The 17,462-nt window shown below is 37.8% G+C and overlaps 1 protein-coding gene across 1 annotated transcript in view; it reads right to left on the reverse strand.

The window, feature by feature from the left end:
• Positions 1 to 238: 238 nt before the first annotated feature.
• LOC114025755 (endoplasmic reticulum resident protein 44) overlaps positions 239 to 17,462 on the reverse strand; it is a 119,039-nt gene continuing 101,815 nt past the window's right edge. Inside the window, exons 11-12 of the mRNA XM_027839246.1 lie at positions 2,835 to 2,937; positions 239 to 845 (exon numbers count right to left, since the gene is read on the reverse strand). Of these exons, the coding sequence (XP_027695047.1) occupies positions 744 to 845; positions 2,835 to 2,937 (205 nt within the window). The 3' untranslated portion in view covers positions 239 to 743. The remainder of the gene's footprint in view (positions 846 to 2,834; positions 2,938 to 17,462) is intronic.

Genomic DNA, 17,462 nt, shown 5'->3' on the forward strand with positions numbered 1-17,462 from the left:
TCACTCTTAATAGTTTGAAATACCTCTCACAGCCATTATTATGTAAACATTTATAAGCTTAACAGCATTTTTTCCCTTTTCTTTCTCTTTTTAAGCTCAGACAATGTCAGGCCAAATTTCTGACTCGGGGCTTTCTGGCTTCTTCAGTAATAGGTTTAGGTTACATGTCAAAGATCCCAAAAGACTATAATCAAATTTTCACAAGCAGCATCCCACGAATCAGTAACACAACACAAAGTTCTGTAAAACTTTAATTTATTCCCCTCCCAAGTATCCAGAATATATACCCTCTTTGCTGTGAGAAATGTGACAATGAAAAGTACCAAGAGAACTGTTCCTATGGGAAGGAAGGGGGAAAAGAGTGTACATACTACCAGATTACACAGAAAACATCCCAATTCTTATTTAATGGAGCAGTGCAAGTTAAAAACATATTGTCTCTGGCAATATTACCTTCCATTAGATTTATGAATGTTTTGGAGGTCAGGGTTAGTTAGATCCAAAGTGAAGATGGGCCTCTGATGCATTTTTCTTATTAAATATTAATAGGACTTTAAAAAAGAAGTATATTGGATGACCCACCAAACCATATAATTTGAGTCAGGGGAATTAAAAACCCAAACCTTTCTTTTAGTTTATTCAAAATAAAAATACACATAGAATTATGAAAATATAGGTTTACTATTTCCACCACATAAGTTGATGCTGTTGTTTGAAAGGCTTGCAATTTTTTGTTCAAGTTTTTAAAGCTCATCTCGATCCCTCAATAAGGTATACCTATATTCGCTGGGTGCTAGTTTCTGAAAGGAACTCTCTGGTGGACTGCTTGCTACATCTTGAATGTGCTGTAAAAGATAAAAATATAATATATTTCAACTTTGAGGTTATATTGTAACTTGAGCACAGAGTTAAGATAGAGTTGAAGTTCAATAAATACTTGATGGTTTATTGACTAAAGATAGTCACTTTATTTGAGGGGACAGCCATTGATTTCATTTTCCAAAGGAGAGGACTTGGATGCTGCTTTCCTTATTTTAAGTGCTTTTGAAAAAAATTACAGCCTCTCCCAGTCTCAATTACTTCAGAAATGACCCCAGTTTTTCTTGGTGACATGTTAGGTGACAAGACACATTTCTGTTGGGTGGAGAGAATGCCCTAATAGCTAGACAACCTAGGCCTTTTCTTAATGTACTCTGTAGAAGCCATATAGTTCTGACCCCACTTAACAAAATTTCCTATTTATATAGTAGCCTTTCTGCAGAAGCTACTTAAATGGTACAATAGCCTAAAACTTAGTGAGATAAAGAGAAAAGCTAACATGTTAATACTTAAAATTTACCTTAATAATATTCTACAATGTACACCAGTAGAAAAGAAAAAGACCCTGTCTTTTGAACCATCAAGAAGAAGCAAAGGCATTCTAAACCAATAAAATTATGCCATATACATGACATTGTGTCCATCCCTCTGATTTTTTTTCTTGTCATGCTCAATTTCCAATTTCCCCATCTCATTAAATAGATGTTTAGCTTCACCAAGCTCAAGTGACAATATTAACTGGTATGTTATGATGCACATCATTTTGACCAAGCCTTGGAAAACACTAACCATACTTTACATTTAGGGAAAAAAACCTTGGAGTGCTTCTTCAAAGCTCAGCAGGATGAGGTTATCAGCTTCTATAGTTTTCAAATTATTAAAAAAATTCCTGAATTCAAATTTTCAATGAAAAAAGGAACTCTAAAGTACTCTAACGGGGGCTCCTGTCACTGAAAAGAATTTAACCACTAAATAAAGAAGTTAAATGAAAAGAAACATGGGTTTGGGGTTTTTTTTGTTTTTTTTGTTTTTTTTTTAAGGGGCAAGGGAGGCAAAAATTAGGATATCCTAGAAGAAAAAGTGACTTACGCCACAGCTGTGCAGAATGAAGGGATGTTAAGGTAGGAAAAAAGTGAATAGAAATTATGTGAATTACAAAAATACTTATTTCGAGAACATAAAGAAGCTAAAAACTTTTAAATAAAAAATCTAATGGGATAAGCATGGTGGTGCACACCTGTAATCACTGCTACAGGAGGAGACTGAGGTTGGTGGATTACTTGAATTTGGTAGATCTGAGCTGCAGCAGGACTAAAGCTGTTTGCGTGTCCACATTATGTCTGGTACAAATATGGTGAGCCTCAGGAAGTGGAGAGCTACCAAGGCTGCCTAAGGAAGGGGGCCAACCAGCTCAAGTCAGAAAAAAAAGAACAGGTTTAAAGCTTCTGTGCAGTTTAGTATTGGGATCAGGCCTGTGGGGCCACTGCAGTCCTGGCCTGGGTGAAATAGGGAGGATCAGTTTCAAAAACAAAAACAAGCAAAATGAAACAACTTCTACAGGTTACTTATTACCTCCTGAGTATTCAGAAAGGTAATAATATATATCCCCCCCAAAATGAAAACTACATAAAAATATACTCATCATAAACTCTAAGCAATATTATACTGATGAGATCAGAAAAATTCAAAATTAAATCATTATTCTCTATATACTGTGATCAATCTGTTAGCCACAGGTGGTAATTAAACAATAGAATCCACTACTAAACTCACCAATCTTTCTGTTCTAAATCCTGCCACCTTATACCATTCTAGTCAGATACTATTTAATACTTTGTTCTCAACATAAATGGTCTTTTGTTGTTGCTTATTTCAATTTTGGCCATTGCTTCAAGATTGCTTGACAGCATTTCTTTCTACAACAGAAACTTATTAACTCAATGCAAGAGGAAAAGAGCTCCGCTTTCCACTCCTGGGAGCAAAGTATGCTATTGAAAGACCAAGTGAACTCCTACCTGTCCAGGGGCGCCATCAGTGGGATCGGGGCCGTGATGAAACTCTCTGTGCAGTTTTCCTGAATGCAAGTCTAATACAAACTGCTTAAGCTTGTTTGGAATCCTAAAATCAAAGAAGCCAAATAAATTCAGGTTAGATTATTAAAATGTATTTTTAGAGTAAAAACAACAACGAGGGATTGCTACAAACAATTTAATGCTATGGATACAACTGGTTGGCTGCTCCTGTCATTAATTATTTTCTGGTAGCTAAAGAAAATAAGGTATGCATTAATGTTACCACTTTCTTTTTCTCTCTTATCCTCTCCTGAGGGCATGCAAGTGTTGTTTCTTTCCTTCAATAACTCCCACTGAGTTGTACTGACCAATAACTTCATTGTATACCCATTCTGACTCCCCACTAGCCATAGAGCAACAGAGAACAGCAGGTGCCAAATGCACAGTTTACAAATACAAATGACCGTCAGGGAGCTGTATTGACAGGATGCCTGTGAAAGGTTCTCCGGTGCTGAAGTAATTGCACATGGACCAGAGATAAACACCAAGAGATCAATTTAAATTTAATCTGACATCATCTACTGTCCCCCACAGCAAAGTGCTAAAATACCAATTCTATCCATGAATCTCAAAGGTTCTATAATGCTTAAGATGAAAACTACTCTTAGCTGTTCTTGTAAGGTCTAAAGACTATATCATATCCAAACAGCATGAGCTGCTTTTGCTGGGCAACTCGAAATTTATGAATGATCAAACCTTCAAGGTAACAAATTAATAATGTTTCAAAAGCACCATCTACAATCACAAGTTGAAAAATTAGTGAAGCTTCTCAACTCTTATAATGTCTCTGTTTTCTCTGCCAAGGAGAATGATCTTTGGGCTGCAAAGGAGAGAAAAAAAATGGCAAATAGGATATTACTGATACCTAAGATAAAGTAGGAAACTCATTAGAGGTTTTGCTGTTGTTGTACAATCGTTTTCAGTCGTATCTGACTCTTCGTGACCCTATTTTGGGATTTTCTTGGCAGAGATACTGAAGTGGTTTGCCATTTCCTTCAGCTCATTTTCCAGAGGAGGAAACTAAGGCTAACAGGGTTAAGGGACTTGTCTAATGTCACACAGCTAGTAAGTGTCTGAGGCCACATTGGAACTCAGGAAGATGAGTCTTCCTGACTCCAGGTCTGGCACCCTATCTGCTATACCACGTAGCTGCCCCTCATTAGAGGATTAGCCATACTTGAAGAGTAAAAGTAAACAGAAACAGAAGAACTTCATCCTCATTTGCTGAAAAAATTTTTAAACATTTTGAAGAACAAGAGGTACCACAGGATTAAGGACGGGTAAATATTATCATGATATCCAAAAAAAAAAAAAAAGAAAAGAAAAGAAAGGAAAGGAACAGTCTGTAAATGATGTCACTGAGTTTGATTTCCATTAGGGGCAAAGTTCTAGAATTTATGTGCCTCAAACATAAGACCTTACATCTAGAGCTAGAGGGAACCTTAGAGTTCATGAGTCCAATGCCTTCAATTTACAAATGAGGAAACTGAGGCCTAAAGAGAAATTTTACATAAATTTTAGTAAAGCTAGTCATTTTAAGGTGGGATTTGAACCCAAGTTTTCCCGACTCCACATCTAATACATTCTCCACTACTCAATGCTGCCTCTCCTAGGTGCTTGATAAATATTTCTAGGGTTGTTAAATTAAAAGGATGCTTAGTAAACATCAGGAAAAGGAAGAGGTAACCATAAAGAATCAGCATGACTTCATTAAGAACAGGTCACGCTGGTCTAATCTTTTTTTTTTTGACACTCAACTGAAGAATTAGGGGAATACTATATAGATTACTTGGATCTTAAATTAAAAATTTTAAAATATTTTCATTGGATTCTTATGAAAATGATAGATGTTAAGAGATCATAAAAAAGGGGAAAGGACCCACATGGACAAAAATATTTATAGCAGCTCTTCTTGTGGTGGCAAAGAATTGGAAATTGAGAGGATGCCCATCAGTTGAAGAATGGCTAAACAAGTTGTAGTATATGAATGTAATGGAATACTACTGTTCTATGAGAAATGAAGAGCGGGAAGATTTTAGAAAAATGTGGACATGATGTCACTGAGGAACAGATATTGAGTGAAGTGAGCAGAACCAGGAGAACACTGTATACAGTAACAGCAACATTGTGTGATGACCAACTATGATAGACATAGCTTTTCTCAGCAATACAATGATCTGAGACAATTCCAAAAGACTTATGATGGAAAATGCTATCCACACCCAAAGAAAGAACTATGCAGTCTGAATGCAGATCGAAGCCTACTATTTTCACTATTTTTTGTTTTGTTTTTTTTTTCTCATGGTTTTTCTCTTTTGTTCTGATTCTTCTTTCACAACATGACTAATATGGAAATATGTTTAACATGATTGTACATGTATAACCTATATCAGACTGTTTACTGTCTTGGGGAGGGGAGAGCAGATAGAAGGAGGGAGGAGAGAGAAAAATTTGGAACTCAAAATCTTATAAAAGTGAATGTACTATTAAGTGGGCTGGGGGGGAGGGGAGATGTTAAGTTACACAACAATATAATTAGGAGAATTTAGAATGGTTAAATTCCTGAACCCAAAGAGTAAATCATTAATAAGCGATGTTAATTTCAAAGAAGATTTTCTGTAGTTTGTTCTTGGGACTGTTGCTTGGTCCTGTGTTTTACCAGGGGTCTCTATCATACTTCCACCCATCCTTAATAATTATATGGATTTAATGCCCTGATGGCATACTTAACAAATCTGCAGATGACACAAAATTAGGATGGAGAGTTCACACACTTGATAGCAGAACCTGGATACAAAAAGACTGGGACAAGCTAGAACAGGAGTGTCAAACACATGACCCTGTGCGCCGAAGCACAGTCTCAACCAGATTAAAATGTAATTGGGAAATATTTAACAAAATAAATACAACAGAACATAGATCACTTTCATAAATGGTTTTTTCAAATCAACATATGGTCTCAGAGATCCTTATGTACAGTTTCTTTTTGACTCTGATACCACTGAGCCAGAACATGCAGCTCATCTAATTAGATGAATTTAATGGTGCTAAATGTAAAGCTTAAAGGACAGTGAAGTGGTGCAGTGGATAGAGTGCTGGGTCTGGAGTCAGAAAGACTCATCTTCCTGATTTCCAATCTGGCCTCAGCCACTTACTAGCTGTGTGACCCTGAGCAGGTCCGTTAACCACATTTGTCTCAGTTTCCTCATCTGTAAAATGAGCTGGAGAAGGAAATGGCTCCAGTATTTTTGCCAAGAAAAGTCCAAATGGGATCATGAAGAGTCAGATATGATGGAAAAATGAATGAATAGCAACAACAAAATGTAAAGCCTTACAAAAAAGGCAACTTCATAAATATAAGGAAGGCATCGCTAAAGGACATTTCATCTGAAAACGACCCAGGGGTTTTAGTGGACAATAGGCTCAATGAGTCAAGGGCACCTTATGGCAACCAAAAAAAGCTACATGATCTTAGACTGTATTAAGAGTCATAATGTCCAGGACTAAGAAATGTGATAGTCTTACTGGTCAGACCACATATGGAGTATTGTGTTCATTTCTGGGTACCACATTTTAGGAAAGCTTCTGATAAGCTGAGGACAGCCAGAAGGGTAAAGGACCCAACGGTTCCTCAAGTAAGATGTGTTTCATACTCTATTTCCTGGGATCACCCATTCCCATTTTTACCTCAATCATTTTTTGTCCTGCCTACAGTGGCCCCGACTGCTCTATTTACCATCTTTGTAACTCCCCCAAGGCTGAGCCATCTCCAGTCGTCCTGATTTATATATATCTTGCCATTGGACCCAGATGACTCTGGAGGAGAAAGTAAGGCTAGTGACTTTGCACAGCCCTTCTTCACTTAAATCCAATTCATTTGCAAGTCATGGCATCATCTTCCTTATGTCACAGCTCTCTTTGATTACAAAGGACAAACCACAACCTGTGAGTAGTCAGAGCTACCCCACTGGTGACCCAACTGGCCAGTTCTAGTCGGGCAACATACTCCTCTCCTCATGGGGTATCATGCCCTTACCTGAGGGTGCTCTGCCCAAAGGAAGGTAAATTTTGATGGCTGAAATCTACCTTGATATCTTGGGATTACTGGCTACATTTCTTTCTTAAAGACCATGCCTTAAACCCAATTCACTCTGGCTCTCATTGACTGGACAACAATAGTTCTCTGCCCAAACACCACTTAAGGGTTATTTTTTAGGGCCTGATGCCTCAGAGTGAAAGTAAATAGTAATTGTTTCTCTTTTGGCCAAAAATCCTAAGGGTCTTCCCCATCCAGTTTGATTTTTTTTTTTTTTATTAAAAGAGCCATTCCTTGGCTCACTTTTTTTTTCTTAATTTATTTTTAGTTTTCAACATTCACTTCCACAAGATTTTGAGTTCCAAATTTTCTCCTCATCTAGTCCCTCCCCCCACCCCAAGAAGGTGTGTATCCTGAAGACACTTTCCCCTAATCTGCCCTCCCTTCTATCTCCCGCTCTTCTCTCATCCCCTTCTCCTTCTATTTTCCTGTAGGGCAGGATAGATTTCTATACCCCATTGCCTGTATATCTTATTTCCCAGTTGCATGTGAAAACAATTTTCAACATTTGTTTTTAAAACTTTGGGTTCCAAATTTTTTCCCTTCCTCCCTCCCAACCCACTCTCATTGAGAAGGCAAGCAACTTGATACAGGTTATATATGTGCAGTCATGCAAAACACTTCCACAGTAGTCATGTTGTGGAAAACTAACTATATTTTCCTTCATCCTATCCCGCCACCCGTTTATTCTATTTTCTCTTTTGACCTTGTCTCTCCTCAGAAGTGTTTGCTTCTGATCACTCCCTCTCCCAATCTGTCCTCCCCTCTATCATCTCCCCACTCTCTTATCTCCTTCCTCCCTGTTTTCCTGTAGGGTAAAATAGATTTCCATACCCAATTCAGTGTGTATGTTATTCCCTCCTTAAGCCAAATCCAATGAGAATAAGATTGACTCATTCCCTTCTCACTTTCTCCCACTTCCCCTCCACTGTAAAAGCCTTTTCTTGTCTGTTTTATGTGAAATAATTTACCCCATTCTACCTCTCCCTTTCTCCTTTTTCCAGTATAATCCTCTCTCACCCCTTAATTTTATTCTCCAGATATAACCCCTTCATTTTCAACTCACCCTGTGCCCTCTATCTATCTATCTATATATATATACATATAATTTTTTTTCCTTCCAACTACCCTAATACTAAAAAAGGTCTCATGAGTTACAAATATCATCTTTCCATGCAGGAATGTAAACAGTTCAACTTTAATAAGCCCCTTATGATTTCTCTTTCCTGTTTACCTCTTCACGCTTCTGTTGAGTTTTGTATTTGAAAATCGAATTTTCTACTTAGCTCTGGTCTTTTCATCAAGAATGCTTTAAAGTCCTCTATTTCACTGAATGTCAATTTTTTTCCCCCTGAAGGATTATACTCAGTTTTGCTGGGTAGATGATTCTTGGCTGTAATCCTATCTCCTTTGACCTCTGGAATGTTACATTCCAAGCCGTCCAGGTTCCTTAATGTAGAAGCTGCTAAATCTTGTGTTATCTGATTGTGTTTCCACAATACTTGAACTGTTTCTTTCTGGCTGCTTGCAATATTTTCTCCTTGACTTGGGAACTCTGGAATTTGGCTGCAATATTCCTAGAAGTTTTCCTTTGGGGATCTCTTTCAGGAGGTGATCAGTGGATTCTTTCAATTTCTATTTTACCCTCTGGTTTGAGAACATCAGGGCAGTTTTCTTTGATAATTTCTTGAAAGATAATGTCTAGGCTTTTTTTGCTAGGCGATCAGGGTTAAGTGACTTGCCCAGGGTCACACAGCTACTAAGTGTTACGTGTCTGAGACCGGATTTGAACTCAGGTCCTCCTGACTCTAAGGCCAGAGCTCTATCCATAGCACCACCTAGCTGCACCTGAGGCTCTTTTTTTGATCAATGCTTTCACAAAGTCCAATAATTTTTAAATTATCTCTCCTCAATCTATCTTCCAGGTCAGTTGTTTTTGTTTTTTTCTTTTTGGTGAGGCAAATCGTGGTTAAGTGACTTGCCCAGGGTCACACAGCTAGTGAGTGTCAAGCTTCTGAGACCACATTTGAACTCAGGTCCTCCTAACTCCAAGGCCAAAGTTCTATCTACTGTGCCACCTAGCTGCCCCATCAGTTGTTTTTCTAATGAGATATTTCACACTGTCTTCTATTTTTTCATTCTTTTGGTTTTGTTTTACAATGTCTTGATTTCTCATAAAGTCACTAGCTTCCATTTGCTCTATTCTAATTTTTAAGGAAGTATTTTCTTCAGTGAGCTTTTGTACTTCCTTTTCCATTTTGCCAATTCTGCTTTTTAAGGCATTCTTAACCTCACTGGCTTTTTGGACGTCTTTTGTCACTTTGTTTAGACTATTTTTTAAAGTGTTAAATATTCTTCAGTATTTTTTTGGGTCTCCTTCAGCAAGCTGATTTTGTTGCATCACTCTCATTTTTCTTCCTAGTTCTTCCTCTACTTATCTTACTTGCTTCTCAAAATCCTTTTTGAGCTCTTCTATAGTCTGGGACTGATTCATAATTTTCTTGGAAGCTTTGGATATAGAAGCTTTGACTTTGTTGTCTTCTTCTGATTGTATGTTTTGATCTTCTTTGTCACCAAAGAAAGATTCTATGGTCTGACTTTTTTTTTTTTTTTTGCACAGTTTGCTCATGTTCCCAGCCAATTACTTAACTTTTAAACTCTTTATTAAGGTAGGGGTCTTCCAGTGTAGAGAATGTACTATCTCAAACTTCAGGGTTTTTGTGCAACTGTTTTCAGAGATACTCCTAGGGACCTGTAAATTTTGAGTTCTTCCAAGTAAATTAAGGGTGAGGTGTTTACTCCTTTCCTGGCCTGTTCTCTGGTCTATGAGTGACCACAAGTACTCTTTTCTCCCTTGGAACTGTAAGGATTCCCTCTCCACCACCACTACAAGCTCCACCATACCAGCACTCCTCCTCACCCCAGGACTGCCACCGAGGACCGCAACCCAGATCCAAGCAGGGGCAAAGCAAGAGACTCCTGCCTCAGCACCAGCAAAGAGATCCCTGCAATCCCCCTCTGATCAGCCACTCGATTCCCCCTCCATCTGTGGGCCAAGAGCTCCAGAAGCAGCCACCACTCTGGGGCTGTGCCAGGACTGGGGCTGAACTGAGCTTCTCTCTCACCGTGGTCACAGACCTTTCCTACTGACCTTCTAAGTTGTCTTTGGCATTTGTGGGTTGAGAAGTCAAGCTGCCCATGATTCAGTCCCCTGAGGCCTGCTCCAGGTTCGCTGAGGCCTGGTCTTTGCCTGCGCACCCATGCTGAACTGAGCTCCTCTCCCAGCCTGACACAATAGACCTTTCTAATCAACCATCCATGTTGTCTTGGGCTGGAAATTTGTTTCATTGTCTTTTTGTAGATTCTGCTGCTCTAGAGTTTGTTTGGTGCCATTTTTTATAGGTATTGCAGGGGTTTGGTGGAGAGCTCAAGTAAGTCACAGCTTTTACTCCACCATCTTGGCTCTGCCCCCCACCCCCACCCCTTGGCTCACTTCTTGAACAGCCCTAATGACTAAATGGTTGTTGCTTCGGTTAAAGTGAGAACTCAGAAACAGCTTAGCTTAAAAAGGCCAAGGTCTCCCACTGCATCCTAGTCCATCTCCAGTCATCCTGATCTATATCTTTTTTGGTTTTTTTTGGCTAAGCAACAGGGTTAAGCGACTTGCCACTAGTTAAGTGTCAAGTGTCTGAGAGTGGATTTGAACTCAGGTCCTCCTGACTCCAGGGCCTGTGTTCTATCCACTGCACCACCTAGCTGCCCCTATCCTGATCTATATCTTGCCAGAGCCAGATGGCTCTGGAGGAGAGAGACCAATGACTTTGCACAGCCCTGCCTCACATATCTAATTCACTTGTAAATCATGGCATCATCTTCGTGATGTCATGGTCCTCTTTGAGAACAAAGCACAAACTACAACCATGAGTCCCCCAAGCCAGTGATGTCAAACTCGAACAGAAATGGGCCACTAAACCATAATAAGGATCCCTGAGGGCTGCATATTAATTTAGAAAACACATATTAATACTATGTTCTATTGTATTTTTATTTTGTTAAATATAAATTTTCCAATTACATCTCAGTCTGGTTTGATGATGTCTTCACATATCATACACTTCTGTATCGGACCATAACTTTCTTCCCTGGCTACCATTCCCTTGTATGTGTTGTCTTCCCCACTAGAATGTAAGATCCTTGAGGACAGGGACTGTCTCAATTTTTATTCTCAATGCTTAGCACAATGCACGGCACATAGTAAATGGTTATTAAATGTTTTTAATTCATTATGAAGATTAGTTGAGAGAACTAAGAATGTCACCTTCAGGTGTCTGATAGTTCATTGTCATAAAGAAGAGGGAGAAGACTTTTTCTGTTTGAAAACAGAGGGCAAAACTAGGAGCTATGGATGAAAGGTGCAAAGAGAAATTAGTCTTGATACAAGGAAAAACTTTCTAAAATGTAGAACAGTCCAAAAGTTGAACGAGTTGCCCTGAGAGGTAGCAGATTCTCCCTCACTGGAATTTGTTAGGCCACTGATGGATGACCACTTGTCAGGCAGTTCTTCAAAGGATTCTTGTTCAAATATAGGTTTGACTAAATAGCAGAATTCACATAGCAATTTAAGGTTTGCAAAGTGCTTTACAAATATTATGTCCTTTAATCTTCACAACAACCTTGGGAAGTAGGTACTGTTATTATCCCCATTTTATAGCTGAAGAAACTGAGGCAGAAAAAGGATAAGTGACTTGCCCACAGTCACACAGCCAGTAAGTATCTAAGGCTGGATTTGAACTCAGGTCTTCCTACTCCAAGCCCGGTGTTCTGTCCACTGCACCATTTAGCTGCCACCAAGGTCCTTTGTAATAGCTTCTGCAAAAGGAAGTGTTAGTGGCTTGGAATGGACACTAGACTAGGGATCTAGACATCTGGATTGTATTCCTAGCACTACCAATAACCCACTCTGTGACCCTGAATAAGTCACTTCAACTTTCTGGGACTCAGTTTCTTTACTAAGGAAGAGGAAGAGTTATGGCTAGTTGATCTCTAAGGTTCTTTTCAGTCTAGTGCTCTAAGAATTGGGTATTCTTTAATATTCTTCAAGACTTAATGGTTTTCTAGGGCAGGAAGGAGATTTTATATATATATATATATATCTGACTTTGGGGTAAGATAGAAAAGATATGAGAAAGGGAAAGATAAGGGAGAAAGTACAAATCATCTTAATTAACACTTTGGGGGAAAAGTCTAAAAAATGACAGGGGTCCTCAAACTGTGACCTGTTATTTGGCCTGGAAGCTAACAATGAATTTTACATTTTAACACTTGGTTGGAAATAATACATAACTAGGATCAATTAGTAAGTTTACTTGCTAAAGATGAAAGTGAATACGCATATAATGAATATTAAAATAATTTTTCCTCCATTAAAAGCACATTTTTCCTGATGTAAACATCTCATTTTCCCTCTCCACCCCAACTTTCTCTATTGGACTGTTTTTTATAAGCTTTTCTTTTAATTTATTCACAACTTTAGCAGAGTTCAAAGCTTATCTTAAAATGGTTGGTATTAAATAATCTTGATCAAATAGATATAAATCTAATTTACATACTCTTAAACATTTTAAAGATTTATATCCTATTGGGAGAATACTGCATCAATATGAGTGTGCAATGTTTCCTTAGTCATTTGAGTATTTAGTTAGCAGGTTTCTAAACTATCCCTCCATATCTTATATTTATATTGAAGGTTTTAGTTTTAAAGTTACTTTCATTGTAGTTTTCTTCAAACTTTTCAGTAAAAGCATCACCTCAGTGGAACAAATACCCACAAAGCCCATGTCTCATTCATTCTGCATTGGTATAGTAAATGGAGGAATGGATATGAAGCACAGGTAGATCTACCCACAGTCTTTTGAAGTTACCAGCAATTTTTTTTGTTGTTGTTGTTCAGTTGTGTTTGACTCTTTGTGATCCCATTTGAGGTTTTCTTGGCGTAGATAATATAGTGTTTTGCCATTCCCTTCTCCAGCTCATTTTACAAATGAGGAAACTGAGGCAAATAGGGTTAAGTGACTTACCCAAGATCACACCACGAGTAAGTGTCTGATGTTGGATTTGAACTCACAAAGGTGAATATTCCTAATTCCAGACCCAGCACTCTATCCACTGCAGTTAGCATCTCTGGTGTGAGAGTTTGCCAAGCCCTTTTCAGGGCTGCTTATCCACCTCTGATGCCCACCTAATTCACCCAGCTCTCACCTGTGACTCCAAGAAGCTACAGCATGTGCAGTGGCCACACCCTGGTAAACCATCTCAACAGACAGGCTAAATCAGGTTGAAAATAACTGACAGTCCTCAAATCTGTTGGTGAAAGTCTACTCCAAGCAAGTGAAGACTTTCCTTGGTGGAATGGGCAGATGAGGAATTGTGGAATGCTTAGAGCTTAGTCAGGCATCAAAGACAACAAGGTCATCCACTGCATCCTGGGCCATCACTAAGGAGGAGAGAGTGAGGCTGAGTACTTCAGGCAATGCTGCCTCACTTTAATCCAATTCACACTCAAATCAAGACATCAATCATAATGCCACTGGTCCTCTTGGAAAACAAAGGACAAACAACACCAGCAATAAAGCTACTAAGCATGAACAGTGTTCCCCTTCTCTTTTTTTCACCCTGTGCTGACTAGGAACATTAATCCAACATGATTATGTTCTATCCTTGTCTTCTGGACCAGCCTGTGGGCCACAAGTAGCCCCCAAACCACACTCTAAAAATCTCTGCCTTACAGATATAAATGTTTCTCATTCAAAACTATAGAAATGATAAAGATATGGTCCACAGAAGTGTAATGGGTATTTTAAGAAATGTCAGAATACTTTCCAGTTGTGCAACTTTATTAGAACAGTTAAATTAGTCATCCTTTAAACTTGTAATAAGCAGGTTAAGCTGTAAGCAAATCAATTACATACTTGAAATACGTGCATACCTCATGCTGATTTAAATTTCCATTAGAAAACCTAAGTGCCTGGTATCTTTTTATTTTATTGCCAAAAAAGTATATTTCTAAACTTTTTAATTTACCATTTATTAAAAGAAAGGAAAGTTTACATGCTTTAACTTTAATAAGTTTAGGACTACCTACTTTGTCAGAGATTTTTTCCTCTACTCAAAAGTGAAGTATTATTAGTGTTATTTGGGAAGTAGGTTGGGTAGACTGTCTAATGTTTCAATTTCTTAGCTGATCAGGTCAAGAGATGGCAGAGAGTCAAAGTAAATTCACTGAAATATGCTTTTAAAAATGCTTTCTTAGGGGCAGCTAGATGGTGTAGTAAGCCCTGGCCTTGGAGTCAGGAGGACCTGAGTTCAAATCTGGCCTCAGACACTTGACACTTACTAGATGTGTGACCCCAGGCAAGTCACTTAACCCCGACTGCCTCACGAAAAAGCCAAAAAATAAAAATAAAAATACATTTTTCTTCTTCATCTGGGTTAAGAGTTCCTAGATAATAGTGGGAGAACAATGAATAGGTGTAACAGTAGACCTCTGCTGGAAAGCAACTCTAGCTTAGGGCTGAGGCCATCATGGGTCACTTTGGGGGAGAAAAAAGTTTATTTCTTTTCCAATATGTTTGGGTCCTTTGTCTTTTCACAGGGTCATGAAGGAGAAAATACATTTACTATTGCCCTTCTATCATTTTCTATCAAGGTTCAGTATTACCAAAATGGTCTTTTATTTGGCTAACAAACTGAATCAAGTTTCATGTTTAAAGTAAAACTACTTTCTGTTTGACTGTTGGCTCCTGGATTTTGAGATCAACTACAGATCTTATTTTCCTGCTTAAAGGAAGGTTTTCTAATAGAAATTTTTATTTCACTCTTTGTTTAATCTTAACAAGATACATTTAAACTTAAGTTCATCATGTCATTAACAACCAAAGTTTGTTTCTGGGTGCATTCTGCATGTGTATAAGTGTGTAGTATCACTAGGGCCAATTTTAAATTGGACAAAGATTTACTAAGTGCCTAGAGGGAGCTGCTTACTATGCTGGGCAACTAGGTAGATCCAGAGTTTAGGTAAGATAATTCGCTAGTCAAACAGAGGAATAATACACATACAGGTAATGAAAACCTATACGTATCTGTATTAATATGTAATTAACAGTCATGTAATACATGACTATTAATCAACGAGCATTATTAAGTGCTTATAATGCAGACACCATATCAGTACATCTGAGAAGTGTAAAACAAAGTACATTGAGGCTAATAGGAAAAAATTCTTGGAGGTATTTGTGTTTGGCAAAAATTCAACAGACTGCCTGTAAAGGGAAGACATAGTAGGCAGAGGAAATACAATGTGATCACAGGTATGGAGGTATAAAATTGGGACTGGAATTAGTCTAGTTTGGAGAGAACATAATATATGACAAGGAATAATATGAGCAAGATAAGGCCAGAAAGGTAGGGAGGCAACACATTATGGGAGATCTTGAACCAAGAAATAGAGTTTAAACTTTATTAGGTAGACAGGGAGTCACTGAAGATTTCTGAGCGGAGGTCTGTCATGAGATGAACGAGTGATGAAAACTGGGTGCAGTATCTTACAGGGAAGGTACCTAGGCTGAAGTAAACAAGAAACTCCCTAGGTTAGAATGGGAATCTTTTGAAAGATTTATAATTCATAATTCTGGGGTTTGGTCAATAAGTTCCTAGTATTTCAATACCCTTCCCCTTCTGCTCCCCTCAGAACCCCCAATAACCACCCCACCTTCATCAAGAACTGATATCTTTTTGAAATACTGATTATGTGTTCTGCATGCTTTTCAGTCTTTAGTTCCCATCTATTCAGGTGCATTTTTGCATATTTGATAAATCAGCATCTAAAGAAAGAAAGTGGAAAGCCAAAACTTAGATTCAGACTTTGCCAAAATTATAGCTCAAGTGTCCAAGAAACAAAGAAATCTGAAACAAAGTACCTCTGTTTGTAATATTTAAATCACTGTAGGTGTAACCGTAGGTATGCAGAGTGTCTAGTAGGTGCAAGAATGAGTCTTAGAGGTGGGAACAAACAAAACTATCAAATAAAGAACTTAACTTCTTCTACCTTTTAAAATCTATAAACCTCTACCTGGAAAACATATACAACTGGAGGAAAAGTCCTTAGAAAAAAATTTTTGTTGGATGTAAAGAAGCACTGGACAATTTGAAAACCTTTATCCATTCCCATAATTTCAAATCATAAAAGCATTAATTTGCAAATTTGGTCATATGGAAAGATGATATTTCAATTTTAGCAAAGAAAAGTTTATTTTATGGGAGACAGCATTGTAAAAAGGGAAATATGCTACCCAGGAATTAAGGAACCATCCATTCTGCCAGTGTATCTTCACTGGGTGATCCTGAACAAGTCCCTTCCTCTAACCGGGTCTGAGTTTCTTCTTCCATAAAATATAAGCTTTTGCCCAGATGATGACTGGGGCACCTTCTAATTCTAACATCCTATGGCATGATATTGCCATCTTGTGGCTTTTTTAGAAATCTGAATAAGGTAGCCCATGGTAATATGTCTATAACATGAAATGGGTCCTAGGAAAATTGGCTTTTAGTGCACAGCAATCTCTCATATGCAAAACAATAATATGAGAGAGTGGGACATATGACTGGTATAATGGAAAGAGCACTGGGCCCAGAGTCAGGTTACCAAGTATGGGCCCTAATACCTCCATTTAAATATAGGTATAATCTTGGGCAAATCAACAACAATATTAAAAATGAGCATATGTAGAATGGAATTCCAAAATGTCCTTTGTGAATATAATGGCATGGATTCAATTAAAAGACTAACTATACCAAAACAGAGCAATTTTTAAAAACTTATTTGTTATAGCCATCATGAATGAACACATTCTCCTACATTATCTAACAGAGTTAAAAAAATATTTCAAGCCTGCATAAAGGAGAACATGCTGGGTCTTTTTGACACAGAAAAGACTATGGGAAGAAAGGAAATGCTTTCTTAATTAATAACCAAAATTAACTAATAACCCAAAAAAATCCCTAAAGGGAAAGGAGGAAGAATCAAAAAAAGGCAATCAGGGGTAAGGGGAAGAGAGCCAATGGGAACAGGGCCATCTTAAATAGCTTAAGAAAACTATTAAAAACCTGTAAAAAAAAAAAGTTGGAATATTCAATATCTAGTTAAATGCATAGTAGAAAACCTGAACATCATGTAATTAATTAAAAATAATAAAAAAGAAACATGCATAATGGAATCCATATAACAAAAGTGTAACAAATTCTTGATGCCTTTAATCAGCAATTAAAAGCAAAAGTCAAAATGTTAATACAATATAAGGAGTCAAAGTGTGCAAGGAACAAAATAAACATTCAATGTCAATCAAAAAGTTCACTAAAGAGGCCCGAGAAACAAAGATTAAAGGAGAAAGGAGGAAAAATGTGGAAAATTTCTGGTTATT

This window comes from Vombatus ursinus, unplaced genomic scaffold (genome assembly GCF_900497805.2).
Source record: "Vombatus ursinus unplaced genomic scaffold, bare-nosed wombat genome assembly UNPS02014832.1, whole genome shotgun sequence".
Lineage (NCBI taxonomy): Eukaryota > Metazoa > Chordata > Mammalia > Diprotodontia > Vombatidae > Vombatus > Vombatus ursinus.